Source organism: Centropristis striata, chromosome 13 (genome assembly GCF_030273125.1).
Source record: "Centropristis striata isolate RG_2023a ecotype Rhode Island chromosome 13, C.striata_1.0, whole genome shotgun sequence".
Classification (NCBI taxonomy): Eukaryota; Metazoa; Chordata; class Actinopteri; order Perciformes; family Serranidae; genus Centropristis; species Centropristis striata.
The window spans coordinates 33,678,148-33,692,763 of record NC_081529.1 but is presented as its reverse complement, the minus strand read 5'-3'; the positions used below and the strand labels follow the sequence as shown (position 1 = coordinate 33,692,763).

The following is a 14,616-nucleotide window of genomic DNA, read 5'->3' as shown; positions in this document are numbered from 1 at the left end:
ATAAACCAACAGTCTGTATATGTTTAAATATAAGTAAATATAAGTTTATGACCAGTAAAAGCATTAAATCTTAAACTGGATAAGCTGGAAGCAGCAGATATTTCACATTTGAGCTTGTAAAATGACTAAAATGATGATTTGATTATAAAAAACAGCTGCAACGAGTCCATCAATCTGCTAATTGTTGCAGCTCTATTCTCACACATCACAAAGAAACAGACTTTTCTCTGATTAACAGCAAATCTCAATTAAAGCTCGTTGTCTTCTTCTTCTTCTCCTTGTGGAAGATTTTTCCATCTGCCTGCTTCCTGCAGCTCAGTGTGATGACATCATTCAGCCCCTGGTCCTCCAGCTTGTGTTCTTTTACTGCTTCAATGTAAATTCACTCTCTGAGATAAAGTTTCATCATTTGTTTGTTCTGTTTTTGCATCAAATTTGAATAGAAAGATGTGATTTACCTGCTTCAGCCTTCCCTCCATCACAGCTCATCACTGAGTTCGAAGATGCTTTAAAAAGACAATCAGACATGATCAGTTCAGAGGTTTTTAAGACCAACTGTGTCAAATTTAGGTTTTAAGATGGACAGTGATTTTAAATTAGATCGTCAGATTAGCGCTGCTGTGAGGTCAAGCTTTTTTCATATCAGGCAGCTGGCTAAGGTGAAGCCTTTCCTTACGCACAAGCACTTTGAAACGGTAACCCACGCCTTCGTTACATCTCAGCTGGATTACTGCAACTCACTGTACCTTGGAGTCAGCCAGTCCTCCCTCGCACGGCTCCAGTTAGTGCAAAACGCGGCTGCTCGCCTCTTAACTGGAGTTCGTAAGAGGGAGCACATAACTCCCATCCTGGCCTCCCTCCACTGGCTGCCTGTGCATTTTAGAGTCCATTTTAAGATTCTTTTATTTGTTTTTAAATCTTTAAATGGTCTCGCCCCACTGTACCTCTCTGAGCTCCTCCACCCCTACGCTCCTGCTCGGTGCCTCAGGTCAGCTGATCTGCTGCTCCTGGAGGTACCGAGGTCTAAACGGAGCTCAGAGGGGACAGAGCTTTTTCTGTTGCAGCCTCCAAACTATGGAATGAGCTGCCTTTGCACATCAGACAAGCCTCCTCACTGTCCATTTTTAAAAGTCATCTTAAAACCTATTTTTATTCCTTGGCTTTTAACCACGCATGAGACTCTGCTCTTGTTTTTAGTGTTTTATGGTTTGCTTTTATTTATTGTTTTTTAAATTGTCTTTTAAAAAGCAATAAATCTATTTATTTTAGTGTTTATTTCCTGTTTTATTTATTTTATTGTCTCTTGTTCTGTTTGTTTATGTACAGCACTTTGTTGCGGCTGTTGTTGTTTTAAAGTGCTTTACAAATAAAGTTGAGTTGAGTTGAGTTGAGTTTCTGCTTGGATAATAATCAGCATCCTGTTGATATAAAAGTGTCATCAGTTAGTTTTGTCCTGCCTGTGGTCAGTATAGAGCAAAGGTCTCAAAGTCAAATTACCAGGGGGCTGCTGGAGGCAGTATCAAAATGACCAAAAAAAGACACAAAATTATTTTAAAAAGACACAAAATTATTAAAAAAGACACAAGATTACCCAAAAAAGTAATTAAAGGGACCTTCCACACACAACACGGTAAAGTGCCATTCATATAAAACTCACATTAAACTTTCATATCAAGGTGGGGGCCACAAAATATCGTCACAAGGGCCACAATTATTGAGGCTGAGATGGATCAGACAAAGGGAATAAAGGAAATATTTATTGTGACTTTTTTAATCTGGCACCCAACAAATACCCCATTACAAAAAAAGCTAAAACTAATAAAAAACTAAACTAAAACTAAGCATTTTCCAAAAAATAAAAACAAATTAAAACTAGTAAACTCACTCTAAAAACTAACTAAAACTAATTGAATTTGAAAACAAAAAATAACAACAAAATTAAAACTAAAAGACAAAATTACTAAAAAAGACACAAAATGACAGAAAAAAATAAATTACTGAAAAAAGACACAAAATTACAAAAAAAGACACAAAATGACCAAAAAAGACACAAAATAACAGAAAAAAACCTAAATTAATTAAAAAAGAAACAAAATTACCAAAAAAGACACAAAATTATTTTAAAAAGACACAAAATTACCAAAAAAAGTAATTAAAGGGACCTTCCACAAACACTAAATCTAATAAAAACTAAACTAAAACTCAGCATTTTCCATAAAATAAAAACAAATTAAAACTAGCAAACTCACTCTAAAAACTAACTAAAACTAACTGAATTAGAAAACAAAAAATCACAACAAAATTAAAACTAAGATTAATGAAAAATCCAAAACTAGTATAACTTTGGTTACCATTTAGGTGGACTGTAGCAAACGAATGGCAACTTCAGGTCACAGTTCTCGTCCCCCCATCCTCCAGAGGAGCTGAAATCTGCTGCTGCACAAGCCTGAGAGAAACCTGTTGGTTCCTCTGTCATCCAGTTCTTGAAGGAGGACCTGCTTCCATCGGACCACTTCCAGGAGTCTCTGAAAAGGCCGATCCAGACGTATTTGACTCCTTCTGGAATCAGCTCCTGGACCTTCTGGTTCTCTGCCATGTTCCTCACACTGGCCAGGTCTGTGTGGTGTTCTCTGCAGTAGCTCTGGGCCTCGCTCCAGCTCATGTTGTTGTTAATGAGGACAAATGTCACGTCCAGACCTGAAAATAGATCCAGAGAAGAGCTGTGCAGAGGAAATATGACACACAACACTGATGCATACTTAATATTTGAGTTTCTCTCCGTATGCATATTTTTTTCAGCAGTTTGATGTTTCTTAACCCTGTGGAGTGTCCAAAAGCTCCAAATAATCCAGACTTGTTGACTCCATCCAGACTAGAAAACAAAGCAGCGTGGAGCCCTACTGTAAATTTACCTCTAAAGTTCTGGCTGTAAACTCCATGAGGCCAGTTTCAGTTTGATGATGATATACCAAGTAAAACTGGAGACAAGTTCAAATAGATTTAGTATAAAATGATAGAACTGGATGGAACCCTCTTATATGTTAGATTTGACACCTTTGTTCACATTTGCAACATTTAAAATTCTTGATAGAGTTTTGAAAGTAAAAAAAAAGATTCAAAATCACATTTTATGTTGGACTAAAGGACTAAAAAAGACACAAAATGACAAAAAAGATACAAAATGACTAAAAGAAAGACACAAAATGACTAAAAAAAAGACACAAAATGACCAAAAAGACACAAAATGACTAATAAAAGATGCAAAAAGACACAAAATGACTAAAAAAAGATACAAAATGACCAAAAAAAGACACAAAATGACTAATAAAAGATTCAAAAAGACACAAAATGACTAAAAAAAGATACAAAATGACCAAAAAAAGACACAAAATGACTAAAAAAAGACACAAAATGACTAGGAGAAAGACAAAAAATGACCAAAAAAGACACAAAATGACTTACAAAGACATGAAAAGGATTCAAAAATGGACAAAATAGCCCTATAAGACTCCATAGAGTTAATGATTGAGCTCTTTATATCAACCTGCAGCTTCTCACAGTGAAATGAAGGCAGGACTCACGTCCATCTGCTTTAAATCACCTTCATGTCGCTGGAGACAGAGAGTCAAAGAGCAGCAGAGAAGGGGAGAGGTCAACAGGTAAACTGGTGTGTTTTACCTTCACTGCTGAATATTCTCACCTCTGACATCACAGCAGACAGCCTCTCTGTTGCCTCCGCATCTGCTATCCTGCCATTTTCCATCATTTTTCATCGGTGTGCAGTGTTGAGCACTGCGGCGATTGTTTGGTTCTCCAGCACGCCACAGTCTGAACTCCTCCTCCCCTGGTCTGTAGAAACTTGTGTCTGACAGAGACCACCTCCAGCTGTTCACGTCATCATACAGCCCGATCCAGGCCAGCTGAAAACACATACGTGTATTAATAATAACATTCAGGTGTCCATATGAACAGTGAAACAGGTTCTGTTTCCTGTAATAATTAGAGCCACGGGGCAATCGCACCGAACACTATTGTTATACTGTGCCTTCTTTCTCTTCCGGACACAATTTCTTCCCGCTACTGGTCCTGCAACTCGAAGAGCGGGACGAAATGCTATTACGAATTTTTCAAACTGGGCAAAATTTTGCATTGAAGCGAATGGGACAGCCGAAAAAAAATGAGCAAAAAGAACAATACTTGGAGATTTTTAAACGTTTACTTCTCCGGCATAATTTCACCTAGAGACTCCATTTAAACTTTAAACAGTAGACACAAGTCTTGTGTATCGGTGTATTAATCCACGTTTCGATAGGTCATATAGTTTTTTATCAATCCCTGTTCAATGACCATGATCATTTTAGAGAAATTCTGAGATTATAATGGGTGTGTATTGCACGGAATGTTCGTGTCACAGTGTGTGACATCATCGCCAGAGTGTAGAGGGAGAGAAAAAACGGTCAAAAAATAAATTTGAAAACTGCGCTCCAGGCCGCAAATTCCACTCTACAGAAATAATTTATACATAGAAACGTAGGAAAATTAGTCTTCTCCCTCACAATCCTCTGGTAAAGCTGTCAGAGTTATAGTTTGGGCGTAGGACGCACAGATGCACCACCAACACGCACCAACACGCACCAACTGCCTCATTGGCTCCCATATTAAAAACGCAGGAAGATTTCTGTAGAAAAGCATATTTAACAGTTTTTCAGATCGCTCTTACAAAGCTATTTCTTAATTTTTCTTCACAAAAAACATATGTAGATGTTCAGGAAGAACTCAGGACGCTCAAAGTGAAGTCGGATCAATGATAGGTATTATGGTTTTGCCAAAAATTTGTGCTTTCTGTTCGAGGAAATTTTCTAGTTCCTGCTTTTTATACTGGGCATTAACAGATCCCTTATGATACACGTTCAATGGGGAACAAAATCCTTAGTCCTTGTTCAGTGTAAACAAAAAAACATTAAAAAGTTTCTCTGAAGTATCACGGCTCAGATGTAAAAACTTTAAATCCACCTGTCACTGACATGATTGTCAAAAACAGCTTTGAAAGGAAAGAAAGAGAAAAGTGAACTCACAGAGGAAACTCCTGTTGTTTCTGCCATTCTGTTCAGGGTCTCCACATGCTCCACACTCTCTATAGTGGCCAGGTCTGTGTATTTCTCTCTGCAGTAACTTTGTGCTTCAGTAAAAGTCTTCTCTTCAGAAATGAAATGGTACTGAGGTCCAGCACACAGGCCTGTAGAGACACACATGCATACTGATCAGATTTATGCTATAAATAACTCTTTATACATGTTTTATGCGTGCTCAATTAGTGCAGCTATAAAGTAGAACCCAGCAGTGAAAAACAGAGACTAAGCAGATTTTAACTAATTAATCTCTAATACTTTTCTTTTTTTTTTTAAGAAATTAGATATGTGGCTGATTCCTGCTTTTTAGTTTAGTTTATCAGTATTTTATTGTTGACACTATTATTGGTAACACTTTACTCTAAGGCAGGGGTCTCAAACTCAAATTACCTGGGGGCCACTGGAGGCAGAATCAAAATGACCAAAAAAAGACACAAAATCACAAAAAAAGACACAAAATGACTGGAAAAAACACTAAATTTCTTTAAAAAAAACACACAAAATTACAAAAAAAAGATGCAAAATGACCAAAAAGTACACAAAATTACAAAAAAAAGACACAAAATTATTTTAAAAAGACACAAAAATTACCAAAATGACACAAAATTACTAAAAAAGACACAAAATTATTTAAAAAGAAACAAAATTATTAAAAAAGACACAAAATGATTTAAAAAGACACAAAATTAAAAAAAAGACAAAATTACCCAAAAAAAGTCACAAAATTACAAAAAAAAGTAATTAGAGGGACCTTCCACACACAACACGGTAAAGTTCCATTCATATAAAACTCACATTAAACTTTCATATCAAGGTGGGGGCCACAAAATATCGTCACGAGGGCCGCAATTGGCCCGCGGGCCGCGAGTTTGTGACCCATGCTCTAAGGTGTCTACGTAAGAGTGACATGAGTGTGTCATAAACATGACATGGGATGTGTCATGAACATTAATGACACTTTGAAGTAACATTAATGCTCATGATACTTGTCATGTCATGTTTATGACAGGCTTGTGTCACTCTTATGTAGAAACCTTCAAAATAAAGTGTTACCATATCTTGCTTAAGTCACAAAAACTTTCTTAAGTCATTTATTTCTCTTAAGTTACATAATTTACACACAGTGTTATTACTATGCCAATAGCCATCCTTTGCTACATATTTTTTGAGTGAAATGATCAATAAATGTCATATGTTACACTTTTGGTGAAGTTTTTTTGTGTTTCCTGCAAAACTTGGAAAAATGAGTTTGATATATCAATGTAGTTTGAATATAAAAGAAAACAAAGACTTGCCTTTTGCAGCCATGAGGAGCAGAAGAACCACCAACATCTTGTTTTCTCTCTCGCTTCACTGGACTGTGACACTTCAGACTCGCTGCTGTTGAAACAGATTGATTCATCTGAATTATTCAAACTACATGTCTGGAACAGAGGCAGCAATTGTTTGCATATTAAGGAAATTACAGTCTAATTCTGCACTCAGAGTATCTCCTTTCTCTCATCAGGACTTGCTTTGTTTTTGTTGTTCACAGCTCCGACCACTTAATATTGTCCTTTATTAGTCTCACAACGGGGGAATTTTAAGTAATACGGGAACAAAGTGGAAAGAAAGATACAGAAGAGCTTCAATAAAAATAGTAAACAAGCAGTATAAAAAAGAAATATAAAAAGGTATTAACAATTAAACAATTAAGAAATATATAAAGGTATTAACAATTGACATTTAAACAAGTAGAAATATTATTAGGGCCACGGGGCAATCATGGTCCAATCAATTATATATCAAAACGTGCGGTTTGATCGTGATCGATGTGCTATTACTTTTCTCTACGGAATGCTAATTTCTGCGCAAAATTTTGCATTGAAGTGAATGGGGAAAAAATGAGCGAAAAAGAACAATAATTGGAGATTTTTAAACGTCTACTTCTCCGGCATAATTTCACCTAGAGACTCCATTTAAACTTTAAACAGTAGACACAAGTCTTGTGTATCGGTGTATTAATCCACGTTTCGATAGGTCATATAGTTTTTTATCAATCCCTGTTCAATGACCATGATCATTTTTGGAGAAATTCTGAGATTATAATGGGTGTGTGTCAAGTTCTCAGGGGATTTTCTTTACTTCTGCCCAAACTTGAAAAAGGCCTTGAACCATCTACAAGGTGTTTCGTAATCAACTCAAACGCTTCTTCACTCTTCTTTCTTTTATTTAGTTATTGAGTTACAATTAAGCCATTAAGGTTGAAAACCTTGATAAGAGAAAAATAAAACAACAGAAAATAATGCAATTACTTAAGCTGCCTTGCATCAAATATACACACAAATATAAAATTACTATAAAACGTTTCATTAATTTACTAAACCAACATTACTCTATCATGCCATCACATTAACTTAACATTAACATAAGAAAACAGCATTTAGAAATTAACTACAACTAACATTAACTACATTAAATATGCATTCAAGTTGCAACAAATAACAACATAAAATCATTTCCCCACCAGTAGCATCCTTGGAAATGGCCAGCAAGCAAAGTCCCTCTTGAAATCTGCTTCTGTCTCCAACAGAGGCAACACGCGCTTCTCAACTTCTCCGACAGCTGCGCATGCGCTTCTCAGTCTCTCACCTCATGCTTGAGGGATGCACGGCACTTCTTGCTTTCAAAATAAAAGTCTCCTTTTCAAAATAAAAGTTTCTGTCCATTTCTTTGTTCTAACAGCACAGTGTGTATTGCATGGAATGTTCGTGTCACAGTGTGTGACATCATCGCCAGAGTGTAGAGGGAGAGAAAAAATGGTCAAAAAATAAATTTGAAAACTGCGCTCCAGGCCGTAAATTCCACTCTACAAAAATAGTTTATACATAGAAACGTAGGAAAATTTGTCTTCTCCCTCACAATCCTCTGGTAAAGCTGTCAGAGTTATAGTTTGGGCGTAGGATGCACAGATGCGCCACCAACATGCACCAACAGCCTCATTGGCTCCCATATTGAAAACACAGGAAGATTTCTGTAGAAAAGCATATTTAACAGTTTTTCAGCTCATTCTTACAAAGCTATTTCTTCATTTTTCTTCACAAAAAACATATGTAGATGTTCAAGAAGAACTCAGGACGCTCAAAGTGAAGTCGGATCAATGATAGGCATTATGGTTTTGCCAAAAATTTGTGCTTTCTGTTCGGGGCCAGAAATTCCAGTCTGTCCGCCTCTGGCTGCTGTCACTGTGCCAGAACATTCTACAGTGGCAGTTAATTCTGTTGATTGCTCTGCTCTGATTGCCTTTGATCCTTTGATGTAATTACAGTTACAGATACACATGCTTCACACACACAGAGGTAACTTTATGTGATTTTAGTTACACACAGTAAACACAGTGCGCACTCTCCTCCAGATACACATGTTTCACACACACATACACACACACACACACACATATTTTGAGGTTAAAGGGCATAGGTTGCTATATAAAGAAATACCTGAAAAGGAATGTTTGTTGTAGGTGTGCTCCTTGTATATAATATAGTATCATAACATTACTAGTATTAATTGTTTGAAATCTCTGAAGAATCTCATCATAGTGTACACACACCGGCAGTAGCCCCCGTGGCCCTTTCAGAATTTCCGCAGAGGATATTTTCTAATCATTATTATTACTTAATTTATTTATTTTTTTTCATTTATCAGTATTATTATTTTCTCTCCTTATTTTCCTGTCAATCTCCTGCTCCACACTCCAGTCCAGTAGGTGGCGGTAATGCACCTGTACGTTGGTCTGCCAACCGCCAATTAAACTCAAAAGAAGAAGAAGAAGAAGAAGTAAGAAGTGATATTGAACTGATATTGAACCTTAAAGGAATTAAGTTGAACTTTGATTTACGGGATCTTTTACAAAGAAGTTCAGAGGAGAAATGTTTTTCCTTTTTGTTACAGTATCTTAGGAGAACAAGATTAATAGAGAGAATATAATTTATGTACTTTCTCTCTTTTTTTTTTTTTTTTTTTTAAATTAATTAATTAATTTATTTTTATTATTATTATTTTATTATTATTTAGTTAAACTCAGGAATGTGTAAAGTCCCGGTCCACACTCCATATCAGTAGGTGGCGGTAATACACCAAAAAGTTGTTTGTCAACCGCCATAAAACAAAACAAAGAAGAAGAAGAAGAAGAAGAAGAAGAAGAAGAAGAAGAAGCGATATTGAACTGATATTGAACCTTAAAGGAATTAAGTTGAACTTTGATTTACGGGATCTTTTACAAAGAAGTTCAGAGGAGAAATGTTTTTCCTTTTTGTTACAGTATCTTAGGAGAACAAGATTAATAGAGAGAATATAATTTATGTACTTTCTCTCTTTTTTTTTTTTTTTTTTTTAATTAATTAATTAATTAATTTTCATTATTATTATTTTATTATTATTTAGTTAAACTCAGGAATGTGTAAAGTCCCGGTCCACACTCCATATCAGTAGGTGGCGGTAATACACCAAAAAGTTGTTTGTCAACCGCCATAAAACAAAACAAAGAAGAAGAAGAAGAAGAAGAAGAAGAAGAAGAAGAAGAAGAAGAAGAAGCGATATTGTGGCAGCTAGCAGTTCGCTGCTAGAGGTTTGAGCTAGGTTAGCTAAGTTTATGTTCTTGCTGTTCGGCTATTGTAGTTAATATTTTTAATCTTTCTTCTGAAACATGGACACCACAATGTTTCGGCTGAGGTCGTTTGTCCATCAGAGGCTGTACTCTGCAGCAGAGGAAATCCTCGGAGAAGTGCAGAAAACCATCACGTTAGCTTTGTACCAGGCTGAAGTGAGTCGATCTAAAGAGGAGGTTGGAAGTCTGCGACACCAGCTCGACTTCCTGCGGAACAAACCAGGTATGGGAGTTTGTTAGCTTGTTGTTTAGTAGCATTTATGGCCTCGTATTACCGGACAAAGGAGCTATCCAGCTAAAGATGTTACTGCACCACGCATGCGCATAAGCACACATTCACCAAGCACTTCCAAACTGCAGCAGAAGTAAAAATGATATGCACTAGTGCAGTGCCCGTAGGAAGTATGTATTCATGTCATAAAATCATAATACTTCAATATGTACAATATGTGAGGAAAACTGTTTTGATAACTTTGTGTCCTATTTTTGTCTTTTTTTTTCATTTTGTCTCATTTTTTAAGTCACTTTGCGTCTTTTTTGGTCCTTTTGGGGATTTTTTTGTGTCATTTTTGTCATTTTGTGCCTTTTTTTTAACTCACTGTGTCGTTTTTGGTACTTTTGTGTCATTTTTGGTCATTTTGTGTACTTTTTTTGTCATTTGGTGTCATTTTTGGTCATTTTGTGTACTTTTTTTGTCATTTGGTGTCATTTTTGGTCATTTTGTGTACTTTTTTTGTGATTTGGTTTCATTTTTTGTATTTTTGTACCTTTTTATGGTAATTGTGTGTCTTTTTTGGTCATTTGTGTCTTTTTTTGGTCATCCGTGTTTATCAGACTAGTGCAGTGCCCGTAGGAAGTATGTATTCATATCATAAATTCATAATACTTCAATATGTACAATATGTGAGGAAAACTGTTTTGATAACTTTGTGTCCTATTTTTGTCTTTTTTTTTTCATTTTGTCTCATTTTTTAAGTCACTTTGTGTCTTTTTTGGTCCTTTTTGAGGATTTTTTTGTGTCATTTTTGTCATTTTGTGCCCTTTTTTTAACTCACTGTGTCGTTTTTGGTCATTTTGTGTACTTTTTTTGTCATTTGGTGTCATTTTTGGTCATTTTGTGTACTTTTTTTGTCATTTGGTGTCATTTTTTGTATTTTTGTACCTTTTTATGGTAATTGTGTGTCTTTTTTGGTCATTTGTGTCTTTTTTGGTCATCCGTGTTCATCAGATTAGTGCAGTGCCCATAGGAAGTATGTATTCATATCATAAAATCATAATACTTCAATATGTACAATATGTGAGGAACATTTTTTTTATAATTTTCTGTCTTTTTTTTTGTCATTTTGTGTCTTTTTTTAAGACACTTTGTGTCATTTTTGGTCATTTTGTGTCATTTTGTATCTTTTTATGGTCGTTTTGGTCAGCGAGATATGACCTAGACACACACACACAGACACACACAGACACGCTTCTTGCTTTTATAGATATATATCTGATCTTGTCTCTTTTGCTGCTGCAGAGCCTCTAATGAACAGCAGCACGGTGGAATGTGGAGATGAATGTGACGCCCCGCTGCTGCAGGAGGACCCAGGACCCTCCACGTCTGAAGAGTCCAACCTCAGTCTGGGTGCTGAGCTCCCAGGACCCTCAACAACCTGCACAGAACTGGAAAATAATAACTGGAACTACTGCTTGGTTCAGACAGGATTCAAGAGGTCAGAGATAAAAGAAGAGCAGGAGGAACCTGGGGACGACGGTGAAACACAGGAGATGGCTTTTCCTGCTCCTGAATTCTTGAAAAGCGAGCAGGATCAGCCAGAAGAACCTGAAGAACAAGTGTTGTATGAAATGCGGCCGGTTTCTTCAGACTGCTCTGTAGCTCAAAGCGACAGTGAAGACGTGCTGTTGACCAGAAAACTAGCACAGGCTAAAACAATAAAAGAGAAAATAAAGATATTGCAAGGACAAAGTGGCAGCGTTAATAAGACGAACAGCAAAAGGGATAAAAAGGATCGCAGTTTTTGCCATTTTTGTGGGAAGGGATTCCAGTACATCGGCTCTTTGATGAAGCACATAAAAACCCATGAGAACAATTTTGATTGCACTGTTTGTGGGGTGACATGCAAGACGACACGGGAGCTGCTAAGTCATGTGAAACGTTTTCACAACAAATCATATTTTTGTGACGTTTGCGGCAAGACTTTTGCTAACATCCGTCGCCTCCGGCTGCACGAGAAAATACACACAGGCATAAAAGACTTTGTGTGTCAAGAATGTGGCAAGACTTTTAACCGAAGTGAGCATCTGATTGTGCACGTGAGAACCCATTCTGGGGAGAAACCGTATCACTGTGATGTGTGTGGGAAAGCATTCACTCAAAGCCAGAACCTTACGATTCATAAAAGAAGTCATTCAGGGGAGAAACCGTATCAATGTGGCCTCTGTGGTAAACTTTTTAACACTAGCAGCCACCTCAAAACACACATGAGATACCATTCAGGGGAAAAACCGTACCCATGTGATATTTGCGGTAAATGTTTTCGCCAAAGCGGACAGATGACCAGACATAGGACGACACATACAGGAGAGAGGCCGTACAGCTGCCATGTTTGTGGTATGAGATACAGATTTGCACCTAATCTGAAGGTGCACCTGCAAACTCATGAGAAAGAACCAACAAACATGAAAACAATTGCTACAACAGGTACATCTGAAAAAATTTGAATATCATGAAAAAGTTCAATATTTTTTGTCAATCATTTCAGAAAGTGAAACTCGTACATTATATAGATAGGACCTGAACCCCATAGGAGTCTATGGGCTGTTGTCAAGAGGAAAGTGAGAGACACCAGATGAGCTGAAGGCTGCTATAAAAGCAACATGGTGCTGTAGGCTGATCTCCTCCATGCCACCAAGTATTAATGCACTAATTCATGATTCAAAAGGAGCCCAACCAAGTATTGATGGACAGAAATGAACAGACTTTTCAGAAGCCTGACATTTGTGTTTAAAATATCATTTTTCTTTATTGATCTTATTTTCTAATTTTCTGAGACACTGAGTTTTGTGTTTTCATTATCTCTGAGCCAGAATCATCAAAATTACAAGAAAAAACAAACAAATTTATGAGAGAAAGAAATCTCAAATTTACAGGGAAAAAACGACAAATATAAGAGAAAAAACTCAGAAATTTACAAGAAAAAAGTCAGAATACTAAATCTAAAAATTAATGAGAAAAAAACAAATTTACGAGAAAAAAACAAATTTACGAGAAAAAAACGCCTCAGACTTCTTTTAGAAGCCTGACATTTGTGTTTAAAATATCCCTTTTTTTTAAATTAATCTTATGTTATATTCTAATTTTCTGAGACACTGAGTTTTGTGTTTTCATTATCTCTAAGCCAGAATCATCAAAATTAGAAGAAAAACAGGCTTGAAATATTTCACTCTGTGTAATGAATCTATATAATATACGAGTTTCACTTTCTGGAATAATTGACAAAAAAATACTGAACTTTTTCCACAATATTCTAGTTTTTTGAGATGTACCTGTAATACGTTCTTGAATAATAGTTAGAAGAGTTCTTGACTAATTTTCTATAAAAAGACAGCACAATCTAAGTTTGTTCGTAGATCCCTGTAGGTTTCACTTCATATGCTTTAGTTTGCTGAAACCTATTGGCTGTTATTAAAACGTTTAAGTGATCCGACCAGTTATAGCCAGTTTCACTTTGTTCATCAGAGCTGCTCCTTTCCACATTTCAAGTGTGTATTTTTGCAGATTGTTCTGTGTAATGTCTTTTTATTGTGCAACCAAAGTTCCACACTGGGGACAATAAAGTTTAATATCCTGTCATATCACGTTACAGTGGTCGATATGTATTTTACTGCCTGTGGCCACTAGGGAAGAATATTTCAACAGTACTTTTTCTTCAGTCTGTCCAAACACTAAAACCACTTCCACAGGAAAAAGTTGCATCACAATAATGCCTCAATAAAAATATAGTGATGTCATATATTTAGATGTTTCTTAGTAAAGAGAACAGTAAGGAGACCCAGTTAAAATGTATCAATAAATGTATACATAAATAAGTAATAAATAATCAATGATTAATGTGTGATTAACTAAATGAAAGTTGATAGAGCTGATCCATATAATTATTCAATTACACACAATTAAATAGGACATTAATGTAAATCATGAATTCATTTCTAAATGTTCCTGTCCTTTATTCTTCCTTATATCTATTTTTACTGTAAAATAGTCAACTTTTCATGTGATAAAAACAGAAACCCTTTTTCAGCTTTGTGAGGGGCATTTTGTGGCGTCTTCTCTTCTTTTTGTTGTTTTTTTTTTTCAACACAAACCACTGAGTCACACACTAGAGCAGCTGGAGCCAAAAGCTGCTTCTCCTCCATTTAGTCAGTTTTTACTAAGAGCATGATGGGGAAAAAATTGCATGATAGGAAAAAAAACTGCTAAAAGAATCTAGTTGTAGTCTTGTAAATAGTTTCCCTGCTAGATTGACAGTCTGTCTAAAATCTCAGTGAGACTAGAAACTCTAAACTCTTGTCTTTAGATGCGAGATGATAGTTTTCCAAATATTTTCTAAGTCTTCTGATGTATCGGTAGCATTAATTGTAAGATTTATATTTACTGTAACGCTTCTGGTGTAGACCTCCATCAGGCGAAATGCTATTCATATGTGTCTGTATGGGACTTCAGTTTAAATGCATCAATATTCAACCTATTTTTCAAGTTTCTTCAGATGAAGGACAGGTTCCTGCAGCTGCTCCAAAGAAAATATTTCTTCTTCTGCAGTGTGGCCAACAGGTGGC

The 14,616-nt window shown here is 36.1% G+C and overlaps 2 protein-coding genes across 2 annotated transcripts; one reads left to right on the top strand and one right to left on the bottom strand.

The window, feature by feature from the left end:
• Positions 1-384: 384 nt before the first annotated feature.
• On the bottom strand, positions 385-3,029 carry LOC131984081 (lectin-like). Its single transcript, XM_059348957.1, has 2 exons — positions 2,352-3,029; positions 385-506 (listed from the first exon to the last, which is right to left on the bottom strand). The coding sequence occupies exons 1-2, from the start codon at positions 2,786-2,788 to the stop codon at positions 479-481; spliced, it is 465 nt and encodes a 154-aa protein (XP_059204940.1). The 5' UTR covers positions 2,789-3,029; the 3' UTR covers positions 385-478.
• Positions 3,030-9,678: 6,649 nt separating this feature from the next.
• On the top strand, positions 9,679-14,075 carry LOC131983471 (zinc finger protein 397-like). Its single transcript, XM_059348187.1, has 2 exons — positions 9,679-10,000; positions 11,297-14,075. Exons 1-2 carry the CDS (start codon positions 9,817-9,819, stop codon positions 12,499-12,501), a joined length of 1,389 nt encoding a protein of 462 aa, XP_059204170.1. The 5' UTR covers positions 9,679-9,816; the 3' UTR covers positions 12,502-14,075.
• The last annotated feature ends 541 nt before the right edge of the window (positions 14,076-14,616 follow it).

Excerpts from the sequence above, each read along its gene's own strand:
- LOC131984081 (XM_059348957.1), bottom strand. The coding sequence starts at position 2,788 with ATGCATACGGAGAGAAACTCAAATATTAAGTATGCATCAGTGTTGTGT. Across the intron at positions 507-2,351 it reads TGCTACAGTCCACCTAAATG|CATCTTCGAACTCAGTGATG; the intron begins GTAACCAAAGTT and ends GTCTTTTTAAAG.
- LOC131983471 (XM_059348187.1), top strand. The coding sequence starts at position 9,817 with ATGGACACCACAATGTTTCGGCTGAGGTCGTTTGTCCATCAGAGGCTG. Across the intron at positions 10,001-11,296 it reads CTTCCTGCGGAACAAACCAG|AGCCTCTAATGAACAGCAGC; the intron begins GTATGGGAGTTT and ends TTGCTGCTGCAG.